Source organism: Somniosus microcephalus, chromosome 30 (assembly GCF_052327205.1).
Source record: "Somniosus microcephalus isolate GS21.2 chromosome 30, FLI_Smic_1.0, whole genome shotgun sequence".
NCBI classification, from domain to species: Eukaryota; Metazoa; Chordata; class Chondrichthyes; order Squaliformes; family Somniosidae; genus Somniosus; species Somniosus microcephalus.
Window position 1 is genome coordinate 15,881,487 of NC_141016.1, and position 19,691 is coordinate 15,901,177.

Sequence of the window (19,691 nt, forward strand, 5' to 3'; positions counted from 1 at the left end):
TGAACTGGACCAGCCATATAAATACTGTGGCTACAAGAGCAGGCCAGAGGCTGGGAATTCTGCGGCGAGTGTCTCACCTCCTGACTCCCCAAAGCCTTTCCACCATCTACAAGGCACAAGTCAGGAGTGTGATGGAATACTCTCCACTTGCCTGGATGAGTGCAGCTCCAACAACACTCAAGAAGCTCGACACCATTCAGGATAAAGCAGTCCGCTTGATTGGCACTCCATCCACCACCTTCAACATTCACTCCCTCCACCACCGGCGCACTGTGGCTGCAGTGTGTACCATCTACAAGATGCACTGCAGCAACTCGCCAAAGCTCCTTCAACAGCACCTTCCAAACCCGCGACCTCTACCACTTAGAAGGACAAGGGCAGCAGACGAATGGGAACATCACCACCTACAAGTTCCCCTCCAAGCCACACACCATCCTGACTTGGACCTGTATCGCCGTTCCTTCACTGTCGCTGGGCCAAAATCCTGGAACTCCCTTCCTAACAGCATTGTGGGTGTACCTACACCATATGGACTGCAGTGGTTCAAGAAGGCGGCTCACCACCATCTTCTCAAGGGCAATTAGGGATGGGCACTAAATGCAGGCCTAGCCAGCGACGCCCACATCCCATCAATGAATAAAAAAAAATGTTAGTCTCCCTGGTGAATTAGAGTCATAGAGTTATACAGCACAGAAAGAGGCCTTTCGGCCCATCGTGTCTGCGCCAGCCATCAAGCCCTATCTATTCTAATCCCATTTTCCAGCACTTGATTCGTAGCCTTGTATGCTATGGCGTTTCAAGTGCTCATCTAAATTAGAAAAGGTTTGTGTTTCACCTTTACAACCTTGACCTAAAGTACAGTTGCAATGAGATTTACAATAAAATGTTGAGTTTTGCAGTGAGGAACATAGGAACAGGAGTAGGCCATTTAGCCCCTTGAGCCTGTCCCACCATGCAATGAGATCATGGCTGATCTGTGACCCAACTCCATATACCCGCCTTTGGCCCATTTCGCTTAATACCTTTGGTTAACTAAAAGCTATCAATTTCAGATTTAAAATTAGCAATTGAGGAAAGCAGAAAAAGTATTAAGCTTGATTTATTTTTTTTGTTCAGTTCAAATCCCCTGCCCAGATCGGTGCGAAACTCCAGCGGCGGACCCTCAGCCCAAAGCAACACTTGAGGGATAATTTTCAGCACCGAGGATAGCCGCATGCGCACGCGCACAGCGCACGCGTGGAGACCCGCATTGCGCGCCTGCGCATTCGGCTTGTTGCCGTCAGCCCGGGGACCGGGAGCATGCGCAGTGCGCACCGGCGACAGCGAGAGACAAAATGGCGATGAAGGCGCTGGGGCGAATGGTAAACGGAGCCATGGGCGACGTTACGAGCTCGAGGACGGCGTTCGCTTCCCGGGACCATGTCCAGGCGGTCAGCAGGGACTACATGTCACAGCCAAGGCTCAGTGAGTGTTACAGTCTCCGGGGGCTGGGGAGGTAATCGAGGCGGCTGGACAAACACCCAGAGTGCTGGGGAGGGGGAGGGGGAGTTATGGCACTCACCTAGCCATGTAATCTCCTCTTCACCCTTATAGCATAGTGGTTATGTTACTGGACTAGTAATCCAGAGGCCTGGACTAATGATCCAGAGAAGTTCCAATCCCACCACAGCAGCTGAGTTAATTAAATAAACCTGGAATTTTAAAAAAGCTAGTATCAGTAATAAAAACTACCAGATCGTAAAAACCCACCTGGTTCGCTAATGCCCTTTAGGGAAGGAAATCTGCCATCCATGTGACTCCAAGACACACAGCAATGTGGTTGACTCTTAACTGCCCGCAGAAACGACTGCTCACCACCAGCCTCTCGAGGGCAATTAGGGATGGGTAATAATTGCCACGTGCACATCCCGTGAATTAATTTTTTTTTTTTTTTAAGTGTTGCACACACACAATAACAAAAGCAAAATACTGCAGATGCTGGAAATTTGAAATCGAAACAGAAAATGCTGGAAATACTCAGCAGGTCAGAGAAAGAGAGTTAAGAACTGGCTCCCACATGGGTTCTGATAATGTGCTCTCCAACGCGAAGATTCTGAAAGGAGATAGCTGCTCAGTCCTGGTCTCAGCTATCCATTTGTTCATACAAAAAGAAAATACTGCAGATGCTGGAAATCTGAAATAAAAACAGAAAATGCTGGAGAAATTCAGCAGGTCAGGCAGCATCTGTGAAGCGAGAAACAGTTAACATTTCAGTTCGATGACCTTTCGTCAGAACTGGATAAAAGCAGGAACAGAGTGAAGAGGCTGGGAAAGGGGGTAGGTGATGAAAGAACAAAAGGGAAGGTCTGTGATAGGATGGAAGGTGGGAGAGATTAAGAGACATTAAGAGATATTCTTTGACACCTGAAAGGAAGAAAAAAAGTTTTTTTGTTAAAGCGCCGGATGAGGCGAAGGATGAAATGGAACTGCGGACCAGGACAGCTTTGAGATAGAGTGAGTCGGTGCTGCTGAAGAGAGAGGTCGAGGGTGTGCATGTGGCGTCGCATGGCATACAGAGTGGATCTGATCTCAGGAAAAGGGCGAGAGCAGTGGTTCGAGGAACGCTGAATATCTTGGAGATATCTGTAGTCCTGGGTGGATCCAAAACACAAAGGGTGGAATTTCAGTTGGAATCCACGTGGAGTAAGTCGGAGCCGGAGACAGTTGCTGAGGAAAGATATGTGGCTGTGAAAACGAGTTTTGGTAGATACCTGATCAAACACGAGAAGGGAGACAGAAAGCAATGAAGATGAACAAGGTAAAAGAGACAAACGGAACTCCCGTCGGAGAGAAAAGCAGAACTTCTTCAAGGTGGGCATTCCTGGAAGAGAGGTGGCAGTGAACCAAACACTAATACAAAAAGAAAATACTGCAGATGCTGGAAATCTGAAATAGACAGAAAATGCTGGAGAAACTCAGCAGGTCAGGCAGCATCTGTGAAGAGAGAAACAGAGTTAATGTTTCAGGTCGATGACCTTTTCGTCAGAACTGGAAAAAAGCAGGAAATGGAACAGATTTTTAAGCGAGTGTAGGGGCTGGGAAATGGGGGACGGGATGAGAGAACAAAAGGGAAGGCCTGTGATGGGATGGAAGGCGGGAGAGATTAAGAGACATTAAGAGATATTCAAGGCAAAAGGAGATGGTAATGGAACAGGTTAAGAAACAAAGGATGGCTCGAGATGAAGTGTAAATTGTGCTGGCAGAATGAAAGACAGCTGCCATGTGGGGGAGAAGAAAAAAAAGACACAGACAAAAAGTGGGGCTGAGGTTATGATCTGAAATTGTTGAACTCTATGTTGAGTCCGGAAGGCTGTAAAGTGCCTAATCGAAAGATGAGGTGCTGTTCCTCGAGCTTACGCTGAGCTTCCGTGGAACAATGCAAGAGGCCGTGGACGGTGAGGTCTGAGTGGGAGTGGAGCGGTGAATTAAAATGACAGGCGACCGGAAGCTCGGGGTCCCCCTTACGGATTGAACGGAGGTGTTCCGCAAAGCGGTCACCCATTCTGTGTTTGGTCTCCCCAATGTAGAGGAGACCACATCGTGAGCAGCGAATACAGTATACTAAATTGCGAGAAGTACAAGTAAATCGCTATTTCACTTGGAAGGGGTGTTTGGGACCCTGGACAATGGGAAGGGGGAGGTATAAGGGCATATGTTGCATCTCCTGCACTTGCACGGGAAGGTGCCAGGGGAAGGGGTGTTGGGGGTGATCGCGGAGTGGACTAGGGTGTTGCGGAGGGAGCGGTCCCTACGCAGTGCTGAAAGGGGAGGTGAGGGGAAGATGCGTTTGGTGGTGGGATCACGCTGGAGGTGGTGGCAATGGCGGAGGATGATGCGTTGAATGTGGAGGCTGGTGGGGTGAAAGGTGAGGATAAAGGGAACTCTGTCGTGGTTCCGGGAGGGAGGGGCAGGGGTGAGGGCAGAAGTGCGGGAGATAGAATGGACACGGTCAAGGGCCATTTCAACCACTGTAGAGGGGAATCCTCGGTTGAGGAAAAAGGAAGACATGTCAGAAGCACTAGTATGGAAGGTGGCATCGTCGGAGCAGATGCGGCGGAGATGGAGAAACTGGGAGAATGGAATAGAGTCCTTACAGGAGGCGGGTGGGAGGAAGTGTAGTCCAGGTAGCTGTGGGAGTCGGTGGGCTTGTAGTGAATGGTTGTCAATAACCTATCCCCAGAGATGGAGACGGAGAAGTCGAGGCAGGGAAGGGAAGAGTCAGAGATGGACCATGTGAAGGTGAGGGAAGGGTGGAAATTGGAAGCAAAGTGAATGAAATTATCTAGTTCAGGGCGAGAGCAGGAAACGGCAGTGATACAGTCATCAATATACCGAAAAAAGAGGTGAGGGAGGGGACCTGAGTAGGACTGGAACAAAGAGTGTTCCACATATCCCACGAAAAGGCAGGCATAGCTAGGACCCATGCGGGTTCCCATAGCAACACCTTTGATTTGGAGGAAGTGAGTGGACTCAAAGGAGAAGTTGTTCAGAGGAGGGTAGTGGTGGATGGGGACTGGTTGGGCCTCTGTTCAAGGAAGAAGCAGAGCGCCCTCAGGCCATCCTGGTGGGGGATGGAGGTGTAGAGGGATTGTACGTCCATAGTGAAAAGGAGGCGGCTGGGGCCAGGAAACTGGAAACTTAAAGTGGCAGAGGGCGTCGGAAGAGTCGCGGATGTAGGTGGGAAGAGACTGGACAAGGGGAGAAAAAAGAGAGAGTCAAGATAGGAAGAGATAAGTTCCGTGGGGCAAGAACAGGCTGAAACGATGGGTCTACCAGGGCAGTCCTGTTTGTGGATCTTGGGAAGGAGGTAGAAGCGGGCTGTGCGGGGTTGGGGAACTATGAGGTTGGCGGCCGTGGGGGGAAGATCTCCAGAGGAGATGAGGTCAGTGACAGTTTTGGAAACGGTGGCTTGATGTTCGGTGGTGGGGTCATGGTCCAGGCGGAGGTAGGAGGAGGTGTCGGAGAGTTGGCGTTCAGCTTCCACTAGGTAGAGGTCGGTTCGCCAAACAACAACAGCACCACCCTTGTCATTTGTTCGTGCTTGGCGGCAAGTTAATAAATTTGTGTAGAATCTTCCTGCAGTGAGTTCAACTCCTGTTATCTTCATTTCATGATGTCACGGCAGGGAAATTCTATACAAAACAGAGTGCTGGAGTGGTGTTGGGAGAGAGTGGACAGGACAGACTCTCTCAGAGCTGGAGTGGGGGGAATAAATGCCCGCGCACAATGCTAGGCTTGGGGGGGGGAGGGGGGGGGGAACAGACACTCGCATTGTGCCAATGGAGAGGTGGACACACCAACAAACATTGCCAAAGGGAGGGAAGAAGAAGGTATTTCTGTCGCTGCCATGGTGCCAGAACAAGGTAGTGGCATTTCTGTTGCACACATGGGATCTGATAATGTGCTCGCTGACTCGATTCTGAAAGGTAACTGCTCAGTCCTGGTCTCGGCCATCCTTTGTTCATGTATGTCATGCTTTAAATGTACAGGTTGGTAGCAAGTTAATAAATTTTGTGTAGAACTTTCCTAAAGTGACCACATGAGTTCAACTCCTGTTATCTTAAATTCAGGGTGTCACTGCAGGGAAATTTTATACAAAATATCTGCCCAAACTCTGAACAGCACAGTGAACTGAATAACCAGTATGGTGGATTGTCCAGCTCCGGCCAGGCCGACCTGATCCCAGATTCCTACCCGCTTGATGCACAGTGCTTCCCCTTTTAACTCGTCCCTCCTTTCCTCTTCTTGAGGTAGCCGGATGAAGTGAAGTGAAGTGTCCTCTGGAAAATCAGCAGCAGAAAACTGCTGATCCGCTGGAAGAAATCTGGGAATTCAAACACAGCCGCTGGCGATTTGCTGTAATTTTTTAGCAGGAGTGCACAGGGCTCACAAGGATCTCTCCTCCAGCAGTGCTGTCTTCCTGCTCTAGTCAGGACCTGCCTCTGGAATCCACTTAACCTCAGGCCTTGACTGAAGCAAAAATGGAGATATAAACGGTCTGGTCCACGGATTCCAAAAAGTGGACGGATGAAGCATTTAATCACTATTCTGCCCAACCCAACACAGGAACAGGATTAAATCATTCAACCCCTTGAGACATGGCTGACCTGTACCTCAACTTCATTTACTCACCTTTGATCCATATTCTTTGATACCCTTACCTAATAAAAATCTATCGATCTCAGTCTTAAATTTCAATTGACAAGCATCCACAGTATTCTGGGGGAGAGAGTTCCAGATTTCCACTAGCCTTTGTGTGGAAAAATGCTTCCTGATTTCACTCCTAAATGGCCTAGCACTGATTTAAGATTATTGCCCTGTTGTTCTGAATTCCCCATCCAGAGGAAATCGTTTCTCTGTATCTACCCCATCGATTCCCTCTCATTTTAAATACCTCGATTAGATCACCCCTTAACCCTCTAAACACAAGGGAACACAAATCAAATTTATGCAACCTGTCCTCATAATTTAAGCATCAGGCCCAAAAGTGATTCAGTTGGTCAGCCACGGCCCATTTGCTAGGTGTGTCACAAAGATCTGGCTCACTAATCTGAATGATTGGACATCCTTGAAGAATAGGCTCATTTTTCTCGTAATGCAGATTATGGCTCAATGTAAATATTAAAAATAATTTAAAAGAAAACCACTGAAAGCTAGCAATCTGGAATAGCAACTGAAAATGCTGGAAATACACAGCAGACCCAACGGCACCTGAACATTTCAGGTTGAGGCATTTCTGTGGAATCCTTGAATTCTGACACAGAATCTGCACCCAAAAATATCGACCTGCCTTTTCTCTCTTTAGCGCTCTGTTTCTATTTCACAATTAACAACATTGATTAATTAGCGAGGGTTTGTCAGTGAACTGTCGAAGCTGGGGTTTGACCCAGCTTCACCTATTCTCTAAATATCACAAGGACTATCAAATTGATGCTGTCTGAATCAGGAGTGGGTAATTATTTGGGCTGGAGGGCCACTTAACAACTTTTGGTGAGCTGTTGACGGCCACACACCAATGTTCCCCCCCACTAAGGTGCACAGCCACCCGGTCGCACACCCGCACAGGCCGCTCACCAGCTCCTGCCGCTGGAAGAGATACTGCGCGTGGGTGGCCGCGCGTGCAAATTTAAAGGGACTGCACTCGAAAAAGAAATTAGAGGGAGTATTACATAAACATTGCACAAACAGAAATTCAGATGGTAGTCAGATACTATCATAAATACACAAAATGTAGCGTCAAATTTTCCGTTTTTAAATGAATGAAATGGTTGATCAGTCAATTACACGTTGCACTGAAAGTCTACGCGGCTCGAGTTTGCGGGACCTCCGCAGCAAGAGGCGTTCTCTTTTTAGTGTGCTATGTATGGAAGCCCGAGGCTTCCCAAGGCCTGAACTACAATCACGTTACTTGGGAGTCCTTATGCTCTGGGATCCACTCCTGCGTCTTAAGACGGCGATGAGAACTCCCCCCCCCCCCCCCCCGCCGTCGTACAATGGGTACCCGGAGAGTAAAGACGCAGCGCCGGACTCTTTCTTTGATAAGAGTCATGGAGATGAGCAGCCATGGCTCGACTCTAAAATGCATGGGGCATATTCGAGTACGCAGTGCATTCTGGGTACGGACGTCCGCCATTGGGGCCCAGAATCGTGGAATGGATCCTTTTAAGATCGGGCCGGGGAGAATCGCTTTTGCAAATTGATAATTTAAATTAAGTATTAACCCCGCGGGCTGTATTTTGGAACCACAACTGGTCTGAATGGTTTGATGTTCCAGCTCCACCGTGGAGCCTTAAATCTAAAACCAATCCCTCCTTATCATTTGGAATGCCTGTGGGCACACTGTAGCCAGTAGGAAATGAAGTGCTGCTGAATTTTGCTTGTAACTTGGCAATACATGCAAGTTTTCATTTTGACTAGTACAAAGTACAAATTAAAACATATTTTGCAATTTGGTAATCAAATTCTGGATTTAGGAACTTTTGGATAGATGGACTAATGCAGATTTTTACTTTGCAGCTTATAAGACTGTATCTGGTGTTAATGGACCGCTGGTAATCCTGGACCAAGTAAAGGTACGGAGCTCAATGTTCTCTCTGTAGAATTACATAGAAGTTACAATGGCGAAGTTCAGCCCATCCAGTCTATGTTGGTGTTTATCCTTCACACGAGTAGTCCCAGGCGCCCGTCCTGTTCCCATATTCCTTCATCCCTCATTCGGTCAACCTATTAAATGCTGACATGGTCTCTGCTTCACTCACCAACTCCAGAGCCTCTCAACCTGTGTTTAAAAAAAAACAAAAAAAAAACAGTTTCTCTTGCACTCTGTCCTAAATCTTTTATATTTAATCTTATATCCATGTCCCCTCGTTCTTGGCCCCCTCAATCACTGGAAGTGGTCTGTTTCTAGCAACTCTGTCCCATCCCTTCATAATTTTATCACATCATCCCTTAATTTCCTCTTCTAACGAAATGGCTCCAATTTTACAAGTATTTTGTCGTATTTGTATTTCCTCATATCAGGTGGCATACTTATGAATGCGCTGTACCCTCTATTGCCCCAATATCCTTCCAATAGTACGGAGCCCAAATTGCACACAATACTCCACCAGTGGTCTTACTAAAGTTTTATATAGATACACCATTCAACTTTTATATTCTCTACCCCTTGCCATAAAACTCATTCACTTGAGTTCCTTTTAACATACGTATTATGAATTTGACACAAAGCCCTCTGCTCTTCCACATCACCCAACCTTCCCCAATTCAAAGTGTAATTATTACTTTTTTTTTTAAACAAAGATGTGCCACCTCAGTTACTGCCAACTTTAGTTTGGTTTTAATCTCTTTATTTATCGATAGCATTCTGAAACTTGAAATAGTCTCACTTTTTAATGGTACATATTTATTCTGCAACTTTGCAACCTGCTTTTTAAAAATATTCCATTGTTGACCTTCAAGCCTGTGTGCCAATTTCTCTTTCCACCTCAGCTCGCTCATTCATCATCTTTATAAAAAACTGCTCTGTTCCAACCTGGTTCACTTGTTTTTCTATTAACTTTCTAGTTTGACCTGAAGTTCCCCTCATATTATGGTCACTACTCCCGAGATGCTCAGCCACATTTCATATAGCTAATCTATTTTGTTACTCATAACTAAATCTGTCAATGCCCTTTCCCTTGTATGCATACAAACATACTGCTCGAGGAAGGAGTCCTGCGCACATTTTAGGAATTCCATTCTATTTCTCCATTTACCCCCTCACTGTCCTAAGTAATTAAAATCTCCTTGAACAATTATTGTTAACCCTACTTATAGAAACATAAACATCGAAGATAGGAGCAGGAGTAGGCCATTCGGCCCTTCGAGCCTGCTCCACCATTCACTATGATCATGGCTGATCATCCAAACCCTGGCACCCGGTCCCTACACCGACAGCCATCCCACCCAAGCCCTATCCCCGTAACCCCATCTCCCTGATCTGTCTACAGATTTTCTCTTCCATTTCCTTCCCAGAATTAAGGGGGGGGGGGCGTTCAGTAGTACAACTACATTAATGTAACTCATTTTTATCTATATTTTGATCTCTAACCATATTGACTCTGTACATCAGTCCTCTCTATGCATATATTCTCTCTTTCTCTCTCCAATATTGCTGCTACTCCTTTCCTGCTTTTCTGCCCCACCTAAAAATATTATACAGGAAACTTTCGATTAACCGGCCCCTAAATAACTGGAAATGTCGGTTAACCGGCAAAATTCAGGAGTAGGTTCAGGTAACTTTTATTACTTTTTTTACTCCATTTGTTGCTGTGCAAGGGTGTAGCTGCAGCTGTTGCTAAGCTACAGAGACGCTTGCAACTTGTGCCGATTGTTCAAGCAACAGGGTTTGTTGCTTTATACGGAGCTCTCAGCTCCGTATCTTTTACTATAGCGTTCAGTTATCCGGAATTGTTGATGAACCGGCACCACGTCTGTTCCGTCCATGCCGGATAAAAGAAAGTTTCCTGTAACTATGTTTATTTTCTACCCCTGCCCAGTTTGCAGCGCATTTTCTGTTAGTACTATTAAATCTATGTCCTGCTGTGACATTGCTTCCAATCGTGGCTGCAGTGTGTACTATCCACAGGATGCACTACAGCAACTCGCCAAGGCTTCTTCGGCAGCACCTCCCCAAACCCGCGACACTCGCCACCTAGAAGGACAAGGGCAGCAGGTACATGGAAACACCACCACCTCTAAGTCGCACACCATCCCGACTTGGACATATGTCGCTGTTCTTTCGTCCTCGCTGAGTCAAAATCCTGGAACTCCCTCATGACCAGCACTGTGGGTGCGCCTTCACCACGTGGGCTGCACTGGTTCAAGAAGAAGGCCTACCCCATCTTTCTCAAGGGCAACTAGAGATGGTCAAATGCCGGCCTTGCTAGCGACCGCCATATGCTGAGAAGGAATTAAACAAAAATTGCCATAGTTTATTTCCCACACTCCTAAGCATTGCAATATATGCACTTTTTTGTTCGTATTTTTCCTTAATTATTTTTTCTAAGCTAACACACCATCTTTTTCATGCTTAGAGCAAGTTGATTTGATTTTTCTCCTCTACTCCCTTTATTCCTTCTTCATGCTATCCTTCTTGATAAATTATTTTTTTATTAGTGTATTGATTTAATCTATTCTCTACTTGCTTTATTGGATTGCTTTAATCTTCCCTTCCTTCCTAGTTTAAATGACTCCATATCCCTATTTATCCGCCAGTTCATTTGCTCCGTTTCTATTCAGATGTAGCCCATCCTTTCAGAATACCATCTTCCCCATATCCTGTGCCAGTGCCTTGTAAAATGGAAATCCTCTTCCTGATAGCTCCTTTATCCCAATCTCCCAAAGCCCCAGTCACCATCTCCCGAACCCCCGTCCCATCTCCCAAAGTCCCCTCTCCGAGACCACCCTCTCCCAGTCCCAATCTCCTGATGCTCCCCTAGACCCAATATCCTGAAGCCCCCAGTCCCAGATATTGAGCTCAAGTAATATAATTTGGAGACACTCCCCACAGATGTGTTTATTCCAAGTTAACATCTGCTACTTGAAACTCCCACATCACCATCCCTTCCTGAGCTGCCATTCTCGCTCAAGCTTATATTCTTCATCTACTTAAATTTCAGTTAAATGAATCTGCTTCTCCTTCCAACTCTTCCAAATTTCCACTCTAGCCAAGTTCCAATTTTCCAAATACAGGAGACTTTGTGCTATCCGGGGGTGAGCTATCTGGCAATCTGGAGCCACCGGCAAAAATCAGCAGCCGTTTTTTATTCTTTTTGTTTGTTTTTTTTGCTTTGTTTGAACAGTCCAGCTGTGCAAGGTCTGTAGCTATAACAACAGCTTCAGCTACAGAGCTTGCAGGCCACACCCGAGTGTTTAGAAACTGTCGCTAAGCAACAGTGTTTGTTGTCAAATACGGAGATAAGAATCTCCGTATCTCTCAACATTAACTCTGGAGAAAACGGCAGCAGCTCGGTCCCGTGGGTGCCGGATAGCACAAAGTTTCCTGTACTGTTTTCACTCTGTTCCTACCTCACTCCATGACCAGCTCATTCTGTGGTGTGTTCCCCACTGGAACTGGTTTTCACTGGCTTGTCAAGTTGTACTTGATTTATTGGCTTACAGTCCCATTAATTTCTCCGGTACTATTTTTTTACAAATATAATTTCTTTCAATTCCTCATTCTCACTAGACCCTTGGTTCTCCACTATTTCCGGGAAGTTTTTTGCGTCGTCTTCCGTGAAGACAGATACAAAGTATTTGTTTAATTTCTCTGCCATTTCCTTATTCCCCATTATAACTTTTCCTGTCTCAGCCTGTAAGAGACCCACATTTACTTTCGCTAATCTTTTCCTTTTTACATACCTATAGAAGCTTTTACAGTCTGTTTTTATGCTAGTTTACTCTCGTATTCTGTTTTCCCTTTCTTCATCAATTTCTTGGTCCTCCTTTGCTGAATTCTAAAATCCTCTCAATCCTCAGGCTTATTACTCTTTTGGCAACATTATAAGCCTCTTCCTTTGATCTAATACTATCTTTAACTTCTCTTGTTAGCCACGGTTGGACCACTTTTCCTGTGGGGTTTTTGTGCCTTAAAGGAATGTATATTTGTTGTAAATTATGCATTAATTCTTTAAATGCTAGCCATTGCTTATCTACCGCCATACCTTTTAATGTAGTTTCCCAGTCTACCTTAGCCAACTCACCCTTCATACCTAAGTAATTTTGCTTTGTTTAGATTTAAGACCCTAGTTTTGGATTTAACTAAATCACTTTCAAACTCAATATAAAATTCTATCATATTATGGTCACTCTTCCCTAAGGGCCCCTTTACTACAAAGTTATTAATTAATCCTTTCTCATTGCACAATATTAGATCTAAAATAGCCTGTTCCCTAGTTGGTTCCTCAACATACTGATCTAGAAAACTGTCTTGCATAGCTCCGCCCAAACTGATTCTACTTCTTGATTTTTGGAGCTAAGATCCTTTCTCTCTACTGTCTTTATCCCATCCTTTATTATCAGGGCTACCCCTTCTCCTTTTCCAATTTGCCTATCTTTTCTAAAAGTTAAGTATCCTGGAATATTTAGTTCCCAACCTCGGCCACTTTGCAACCACGTCTCCGTAATGGCTATTAGATCAAACTTGTTCATTTCTATTCATTCATTTATTTTGTTGTGAATGCTTCGTGCATTCAGATATAGTGCCTTTAGCTTTTACTTATTTCTATTTTTCATAGATGTCATCTTAGTCACTGATGCCTTATTGTCTTTGTTACTCTCTCTGTCCCGTCCTGACCCACTCTACTTATTTTTACCCGAAACTCTACTCTCCTCTAGAGCCTTTACATATCTCTCACTGCTTTTAAATTTACTCTTTCCTGAATCCCCCGCCCTTCATTAGTTTAAAGCCCTGTCTACTGCCCTAGTTATTTGGTTTGCCAGGACACTGGTCCCAGCCCGGTTGAAGTGGAGCCTGTCCCAACAGAACAGCTTCCTCTTTCCCCAGTACTGGTGCCAGTGCCCCATGAACTGAAACCCGTTCCTCCCACACCACTCTTTGAGCCACGCATTTAAACCTTTAATCTGTTTGTCCCTATGCCAATTTGCACGTGGCTCAGGTAACAATCCAGAGATTATTACCTTTGAGGTTCTGCTTTTTAATTTGGATCCTAGCTCCTCAAACTCCCTCATCAGAACCTCATTCCTAGTTCTACCTATGTCGTTGGTTCCTACATGGATCATGACAACTGGATCCTCCCCCTCCCACTCCAAGTTCTTCTCCAGCTGCGAGGAGATGTTTTTAACCCTGGCAGGCAACCCCCACTTGAATGGCTTCCTGCACCATGGTCAGCCTGCTCATCCATCCTGCAGGCTTTTCCCTCATCCACACAGGCAGCAAGAACCTCATACCTGTTCGACAAGGGCAAAGGCTGAGGCTTCTCCAACACTGCACCTGGGGTCCCCTTACCTGCCTGAGTTGCAGTCACACCCTCCTGTCCCTGACCACTAACCAGACCTGTGGCACTACCTAACCTAAGGGGTGTGACTGTCTCCTGGATCAAAGTGTCCAGGTAACTCTCCCCCTCCCTGATGCCCTGCAATGTCTGCACCTCAGACTCCAGCTCAACAACTCTGAGCTGAAGTTCCTCAAGATGCAGGCACTTACTGCAAGCATGGATGTCGGGGATCACAATGCTCTCCACAAACTCCCACATGCTGCAGTTGTGGCACACCACCTGCACTGCCATCCCTATATGACCTTGTGTTATTTAATTAAATGTAATTAAATTTGTATTTAGGTAACTTAGTTTACTGTGTCGTTTCTTGGCGACTTACTTTATCTCGATTAAGTTATGGGTACTGGAATTAAATATCTACCAGTAACACAGCACTACAAGTAGTGTAGGCAAAAAGCACCTTGTCATGTTATACCATTGTGTGTAAATTCAATGAGAGGCAAACAAGGAAGAACAGGCAGGCAGTGCAGGAGTCATGTGCCACTCACAAACCGGTACTTGGTGCTGAACGGCCCATTCACAGTTTCAACTTAAGATTGAAGCAGCCGGTCCTGGGCTGCGCGGGACCAGGAACGTTGGTGCGCGGCCCATTCGAACTTCCACGCATGCGTTTTTTTGCATTGTGAAGCCGGCAAGCGGCCTGCGCGAGATGGCTGTGCAGCTTAACGGGAACATTGGCTGAGACCAATGTCCTCGTCGGGAGGTTAACTAGTGCTGTGGGGAGGGTTTAAGCTAATTTGGCAGAGGGAGGGGCACCAGGGCGCAGCAGCAGAGAGGAGAGACAAGGTGATTAGAAAACTAGGAGGGACAAACAGCAACAGAACAAAGAATATTATAGAAAGAGCAGGAATTAGATGGAGGAATAAAGCAACGCCGACTAGCATTGTCTTCGATTGCGTGTGTGTTAATGCGAGGAGTGTTACAAATAAAGTTGACGAGCTACAGGCTCAAGTTGCCATATGGGGTTATGATATAGTGGCTATAATGGAGACCTGGTTTAAACATGGGCCGGAATGGGAACTAAACATTCCTGGCTACAATGTATTCAGCAGGGATAGGGAATGAAAAAAGATGGGGAAGGGAGAGGGGCAGTATTGATCAAAGATATTATTACAGTTCTACAGAGGGACGCTATACTAGAGGGTTCACAGACTGAATCTATTTGGTTAGATTTAAGGAACCAAAAAGGAGCGGTTACATTGCTGGGTGTTTACTAAAGACCCCAAATAGTGAGAAGGAAATAGAGGAGCAAATCTGTAGGGAAATTTCAGAGAAAAGTAAAAAAAAAAAAGAGCAGTAACAGTAGGGGACTTTAATTACTCTATGAGAAAAGATTAGCAGGTAACATAAAAGGCAACCCAAATATCTTTTATACATATAAAAAGTAAAAGGATAGTTAAAGGAATGGTGGGGCCAATTGGGGCAAGAAAGAAAATCTTCTTGTTTAGGCATTGGGCATGACTGAGGTACTAAATGAGTACTTTGCATCTGTCTTCACAAAAAAAGGATGAAGTTAATGTTGCAGTAGAGAAGGGGGGAGTAGAGATATTGGTAGGACAAAAATAGATAGCAATGAGGTGTTAAATAAGTTGGCAGCACTTAAAAGTTAACAAGTCACCCGGTCCAGATGGATGCACCCTAGGTTGCTGAGGGAAGCTAGGGTGGAGATAGCAGAAGCTCTGACCACAATCTTTCAATCCTTGGATATGGGAGTGGTGCCAGAGGACTGGAGGATTGCAAATGTTACACCCCTGTTCAAAAAAGGGGAAAGGGATAAACCTGGTAACTACAGGCCAATCAGTCTAACGTCAGTGGTGGGAAAACTACTGCAGACCATTATCAAGGACAAAATTAATTCTCACTTGGAGAAGCATGGATTAGTAAGGAAGAGGCAGCACGGATTTGTTAAAGACAAATTGTGTCTTACTAACTTGATTGAGTTCTTTGAAGTAACAGGGAAGGTTGATGAAGGTTGTGCAGTAGCTGTATTAATGGACTTTCAAATGGTATTTACTAAAGTACCTTATTTGGAAAAAAGCACATGGTATTATACATGGACGGTGGTAACTTAGGTATGTAATTGGCTAAGGGATAGGAGGCAGAGAGTAGTGGTGAACTGATGTTTTCTGACTGGAGGGAAGTATGCAGTGGGCTCCCCAGGGGGCGGTATTAGGGCCATTGCTTTTCTTGTATATAAATGGCCTGGACTTGGATATAGGGAGTATAATTTTGAAGTTTGGAGATGATACACAACTTGGCAATGTAGTAAATAATGAGAAGGATAGTAGCACACTTCAGGAGTACATAGACTGGTAAAATGGGCAGATACATGGCAGATACAATTTAATGCAGCTCAGCGTGAAGTGATGTACTTTGAGAGGAACAACATGGAGAGGCAGTATAATCTAAATGGTACTATTTGAGGGGGGTGCAAGAGCACAGGGACCTGGGGCTGCATATTCACAAATCTTTGAAGGTGGCAGAGAAAGTTGATAAGGCGGTTAAGAAAGCGTATGGGAGACGAGGAAGTCAAGCTAAACCTTTACAAATCACAGGTTAGGCCTCAGCTGGAGTATTGTGTACAATTCTGGGCACTGGGCTTTAGGAAGGATGTCAAGGCCTTGGAGAGGGTACAGAGGAGGTTTACCAGGATGATACCAGGGATGAGGAACTTCAGTTAGATTGGAGAAGCTGCAAATGTTCTTCTTAGAGCAGAGAAGGTTAAGGGGAGAACAAATTCAAAATTATGAGGGGTTTTGATAGAGCAAGTTGAGAGAAACTGTTTCCTTCTGGTAAGTGGGTCAGTAACCAGAGGTCATAGATTTAAAATAATTGGCAAAAGAACGGTAATGTAGTGGTTATGTGACAAGTAATCCAGAGGCCTTGATTAATAATCTAGAGAACGTGAGTTCAAATCCCACCTGGGCAGTTTGAGAATTTAATTCAGGTTAAATTGATAGTTGCGGTCGCTCCGGTCCAAAACATGCACTGTCGGGTAAAACAGTGGTGATCCTTCAGACAGAGCCATTTAGAAGTTACTGTCATACCGGGTGAGGTTATGCAAAATGCTTTCATTTCAAATGTTAGCTATTGATCAAGGTCTGTCACAAGCCTTGAGTGTCATTCCACAAGGAATCCACCGTCTGTAAATTGTTTTCCCTCCAGTTTCCCAGGTATGCTGAGATTGTGCACCTGACACTCCCAGATGGCACCAGACGCAGTGGGCAGGTCCTGGAAGTCAGTGGCTCGAAGGCAGTGGTTCAGGTATGATGAGGCATTCAGTCCCTCAGCACCCAGGTTAAACGACAGCACGCATTTAACACAGCAGGATGGCAGATTGGGGATATCACACTGGATAGGCACAGCAGCTTGATCAGCATTTGAAAGAGAGGTTAACGTTTCTGGTTCTGAAGAAGGGTCAAACCCAAAGAATTAACTTTTCTCTTTCAGACGCTGACTGACCTGCAGCATTTTCTACTTGTATTTCAGATTCCCGACATTTGCTGTTTTCTTTCTGCTGTTGGTCTCTAAACTCTGATTCTTGTGTATCTCTCTTGGTTCTCCCCGCATTGTGTGTCATTTCCCTGAGGGTGCTCCCAATTTCCTCCAGGCCTGTGCCCGGTCAATGGCATGACTGAGATCAGCCACTCGCTGAGGTAAATTTGTGTCTTGTCATTCTGTGACACGTCATGGGTGTGGTAACGTATTGGTTGCATTACTGGACTAGTAATCCAGAGGCCTGGACTAATAATTCAATACTCAGAAACGGGAGCCAAATAAATCCCACCATGGCAGTTTTGAGAATTTGAATCCAGTTTAAAAAATAAATCTGGAAATAAAAAGCTGGCATCGGTAAAAGTGACCATGAAGCTGTCAGGAATGTCGTAAAAACCCAACTGGCTCACCGTTGATCTTAAGGGAAGGAAACCTGCCATCCTCATCCAACGTGACTCCAGTCCCTACACCAACATGGTTGACTCTAAGCTGCCCTCTGAAGTGCCCCAGCAAGTCACTCAGCTGGAGCAAACTGCTACAGCTGCAGCGATTCAAGAAGGCCCACCACTACCTTGTCAGAGCAACTAGGGATGGGCAATAAATGCCAGCCTTGCCACTGATGCCCACATTCCAGAACTGAATTTAAAAAAAAAAAAAGCCCAAGTACACCTGCATTGGCCCCTCGAGCCTGTTCCACCACTTAATGAGATCATGGCTGATCATCCAAATTCAGTACCCTGTCCCTGCCTTCTCCCCATATCACTTGATCCCCTTAGCCTTAAGAAATATATCTAACTCCTTCTTGATGCGCTATCAATTACTCATAAAAGACTGAGAGTTAAGAGAGTAACTAAAGGCTTTTATTAACAAAAGAATGAAGGTCTGCCTCGAGTGGTCGACCGGTCCAGAAATACAAAGGGCTGGGGAGCAGTCACCTTTATACTAGGACTTGTGGGAGGAGTCAGCCGAGGCATGTCCAGGCATGTACACAGTGGAATACAAACAGTGGTTTACCACATTCCCCTTGTTTAAAATTGAGTCCGGCGGGGTGAAGTGTATTAAAAGTTAGTGTATTGGAGTCTCTCCGGAGGTCTTGTCTGCCGCTGTGATCGGCGTGGCGACGGCAGGGGTAGTGGAGCTTCTGGCGTCGAGTCCTGCGTGGGCTGTGGCACAGGCGTGTCGTCCTCGTAGATGTCGAGCGGGTCGCGGGGCCCAGGCCTGCCGTCTGCTGGGGCTGGATATCGGATCGTGGTGGGGGGGGTGGGTGGTGGTGAGTAGTGGGTTACTGCGGCCCCCGAGGGTGCAAGGTCTCTTATGGAGACTGTGTCCTCCCGCCCGTCCGGGTATGCAATGTAAGCATACTGGGGGTTGGCGTGGAGGAGGTCGACCCTCTCGACCAGGGGGTCCGTTTTATGGGTCCTCACGTGCCTTCTCAGTAGGACCGGCCCTGGGGACGTCAGCCATGGCGGTAGCGATGTCCCCGATGTGGACTTCCTTGGGAAGACAAACATTTTCTCGAGGGGTGGCGTTAGTGGCAGTGCAGAGCAGTGACCGAATAGAGTGGAGCGCATCGGGGAACACATCCTGCCAGCGGGAGGTTGGAAGGCCCCTAGACTTTAAGGCTAGCAGGGCGGCCTCCCAAACTGTCGCATTTTCTCTTTCCACCTGTCCGTTCCCCCGGGGGTTGTAACTGGTGGTCCTGCTTGTGGCAATACCCCTAGTTAGCAGGTACTGACGGAGTTCGTCGCTCATAAACGATGAGCCCCGGTCGCTATGGATATAGCTGGGGAAACTGAACAGGGTGAAGAGGTCGTTCAGACATTTAATGACCGTGGCACTGGTCATGTCCGGGCAGGGGATGGCGAACGGGAAACGGGAGTACTCATCAATAATATTGAGGAAGTACACATTGCGGTCGGAGGAGGGGCGAGGCCCTTTAAAATCAACGCTCAGGCGCTCGAAGGGGCGAGTGGCTTTTATCAGGTGGGCCCTGTCTGGTCTATAAAAGTGCGGTTTGCACTCAGCGCAGACTTGGCAGTTCCTGGTCATGGTCCTGACCTCCTCAATAGAGTAAGGCAGGTTGCGGGCCTTGATGAAGTGGAAGAACCTGGTGACCCCCGGGTGGCAGAGGTCATTGTGGAGGGCCCGCAGTCTATCGATCTGCGCGCTGGCGCAGGTGCCACGCGATAGCGCATCCGGGGGTTCATTGAGCTTCCCGGGCCGGTACAAGATCTCGTAATTGTAGGTGGAAAGTTCGATTCTCCACCTCAAGATCTTGTCATTTTTGATTTTGCCCCTCTGCTTGTTGTTAAACATGAAAGCAACTGAACGTTGGTCAGTGAGCAGGGTAAATTGTTTTCTGGCCAGGTAGTGCCTCCAATGACGCACAGCCTCCACAATCGCCTGGGCCTCCTTCTCAACAGCGGAGTGTCTGGTCTCCGGGCCTTGGAGGGTTCGTGAAAAGAAGGCCACGGGTCTCCCCGCCTGATTGAGGGTAGCGGCCAGGGTAAAGTCGGACGCGTCGCTTTCCACCTGGAAGGGGATGGATTCGTCCACTGAGTGCATGGTGGCTTTGGCAATGTCTTCCTTGATACGGTGGAA

General features: G+C 46.4%; 1 protein-coding gene across 1 annotated transcript in view; it reads left to right on the plus strand.

The window, feature by feature from the left end:
• The first annotated feature begins 1,134 nt into the window (after window positions 1-1,134).
• Window positions 1,135-19,691, plus strand: part of LOC147097952 (V-type proton ATPase subunit B, brain isoform) — a 46,170-nt gene continuing 27,613 nt past the window's right edge. Inside the window, exons 1-3 of the mRNA XM_085971053.1 lie at window positions 1,135-1,464; window positions 8,056-8,111; window positions 16,761-16,859. Coding sequence (XP_085827179.1) covers window positions 1,335-1,464; window positions 8,056-8,111; window positions 16,761-16,859 — 285 coding nt within the window. The 5' untranslated portion in view covers window positions 1,135-1,334. The remainder of the gene's footprint in view (window positions 1,465-8,055; window positions 8,112-16,760; window positions 16,860-19,691) is intronic.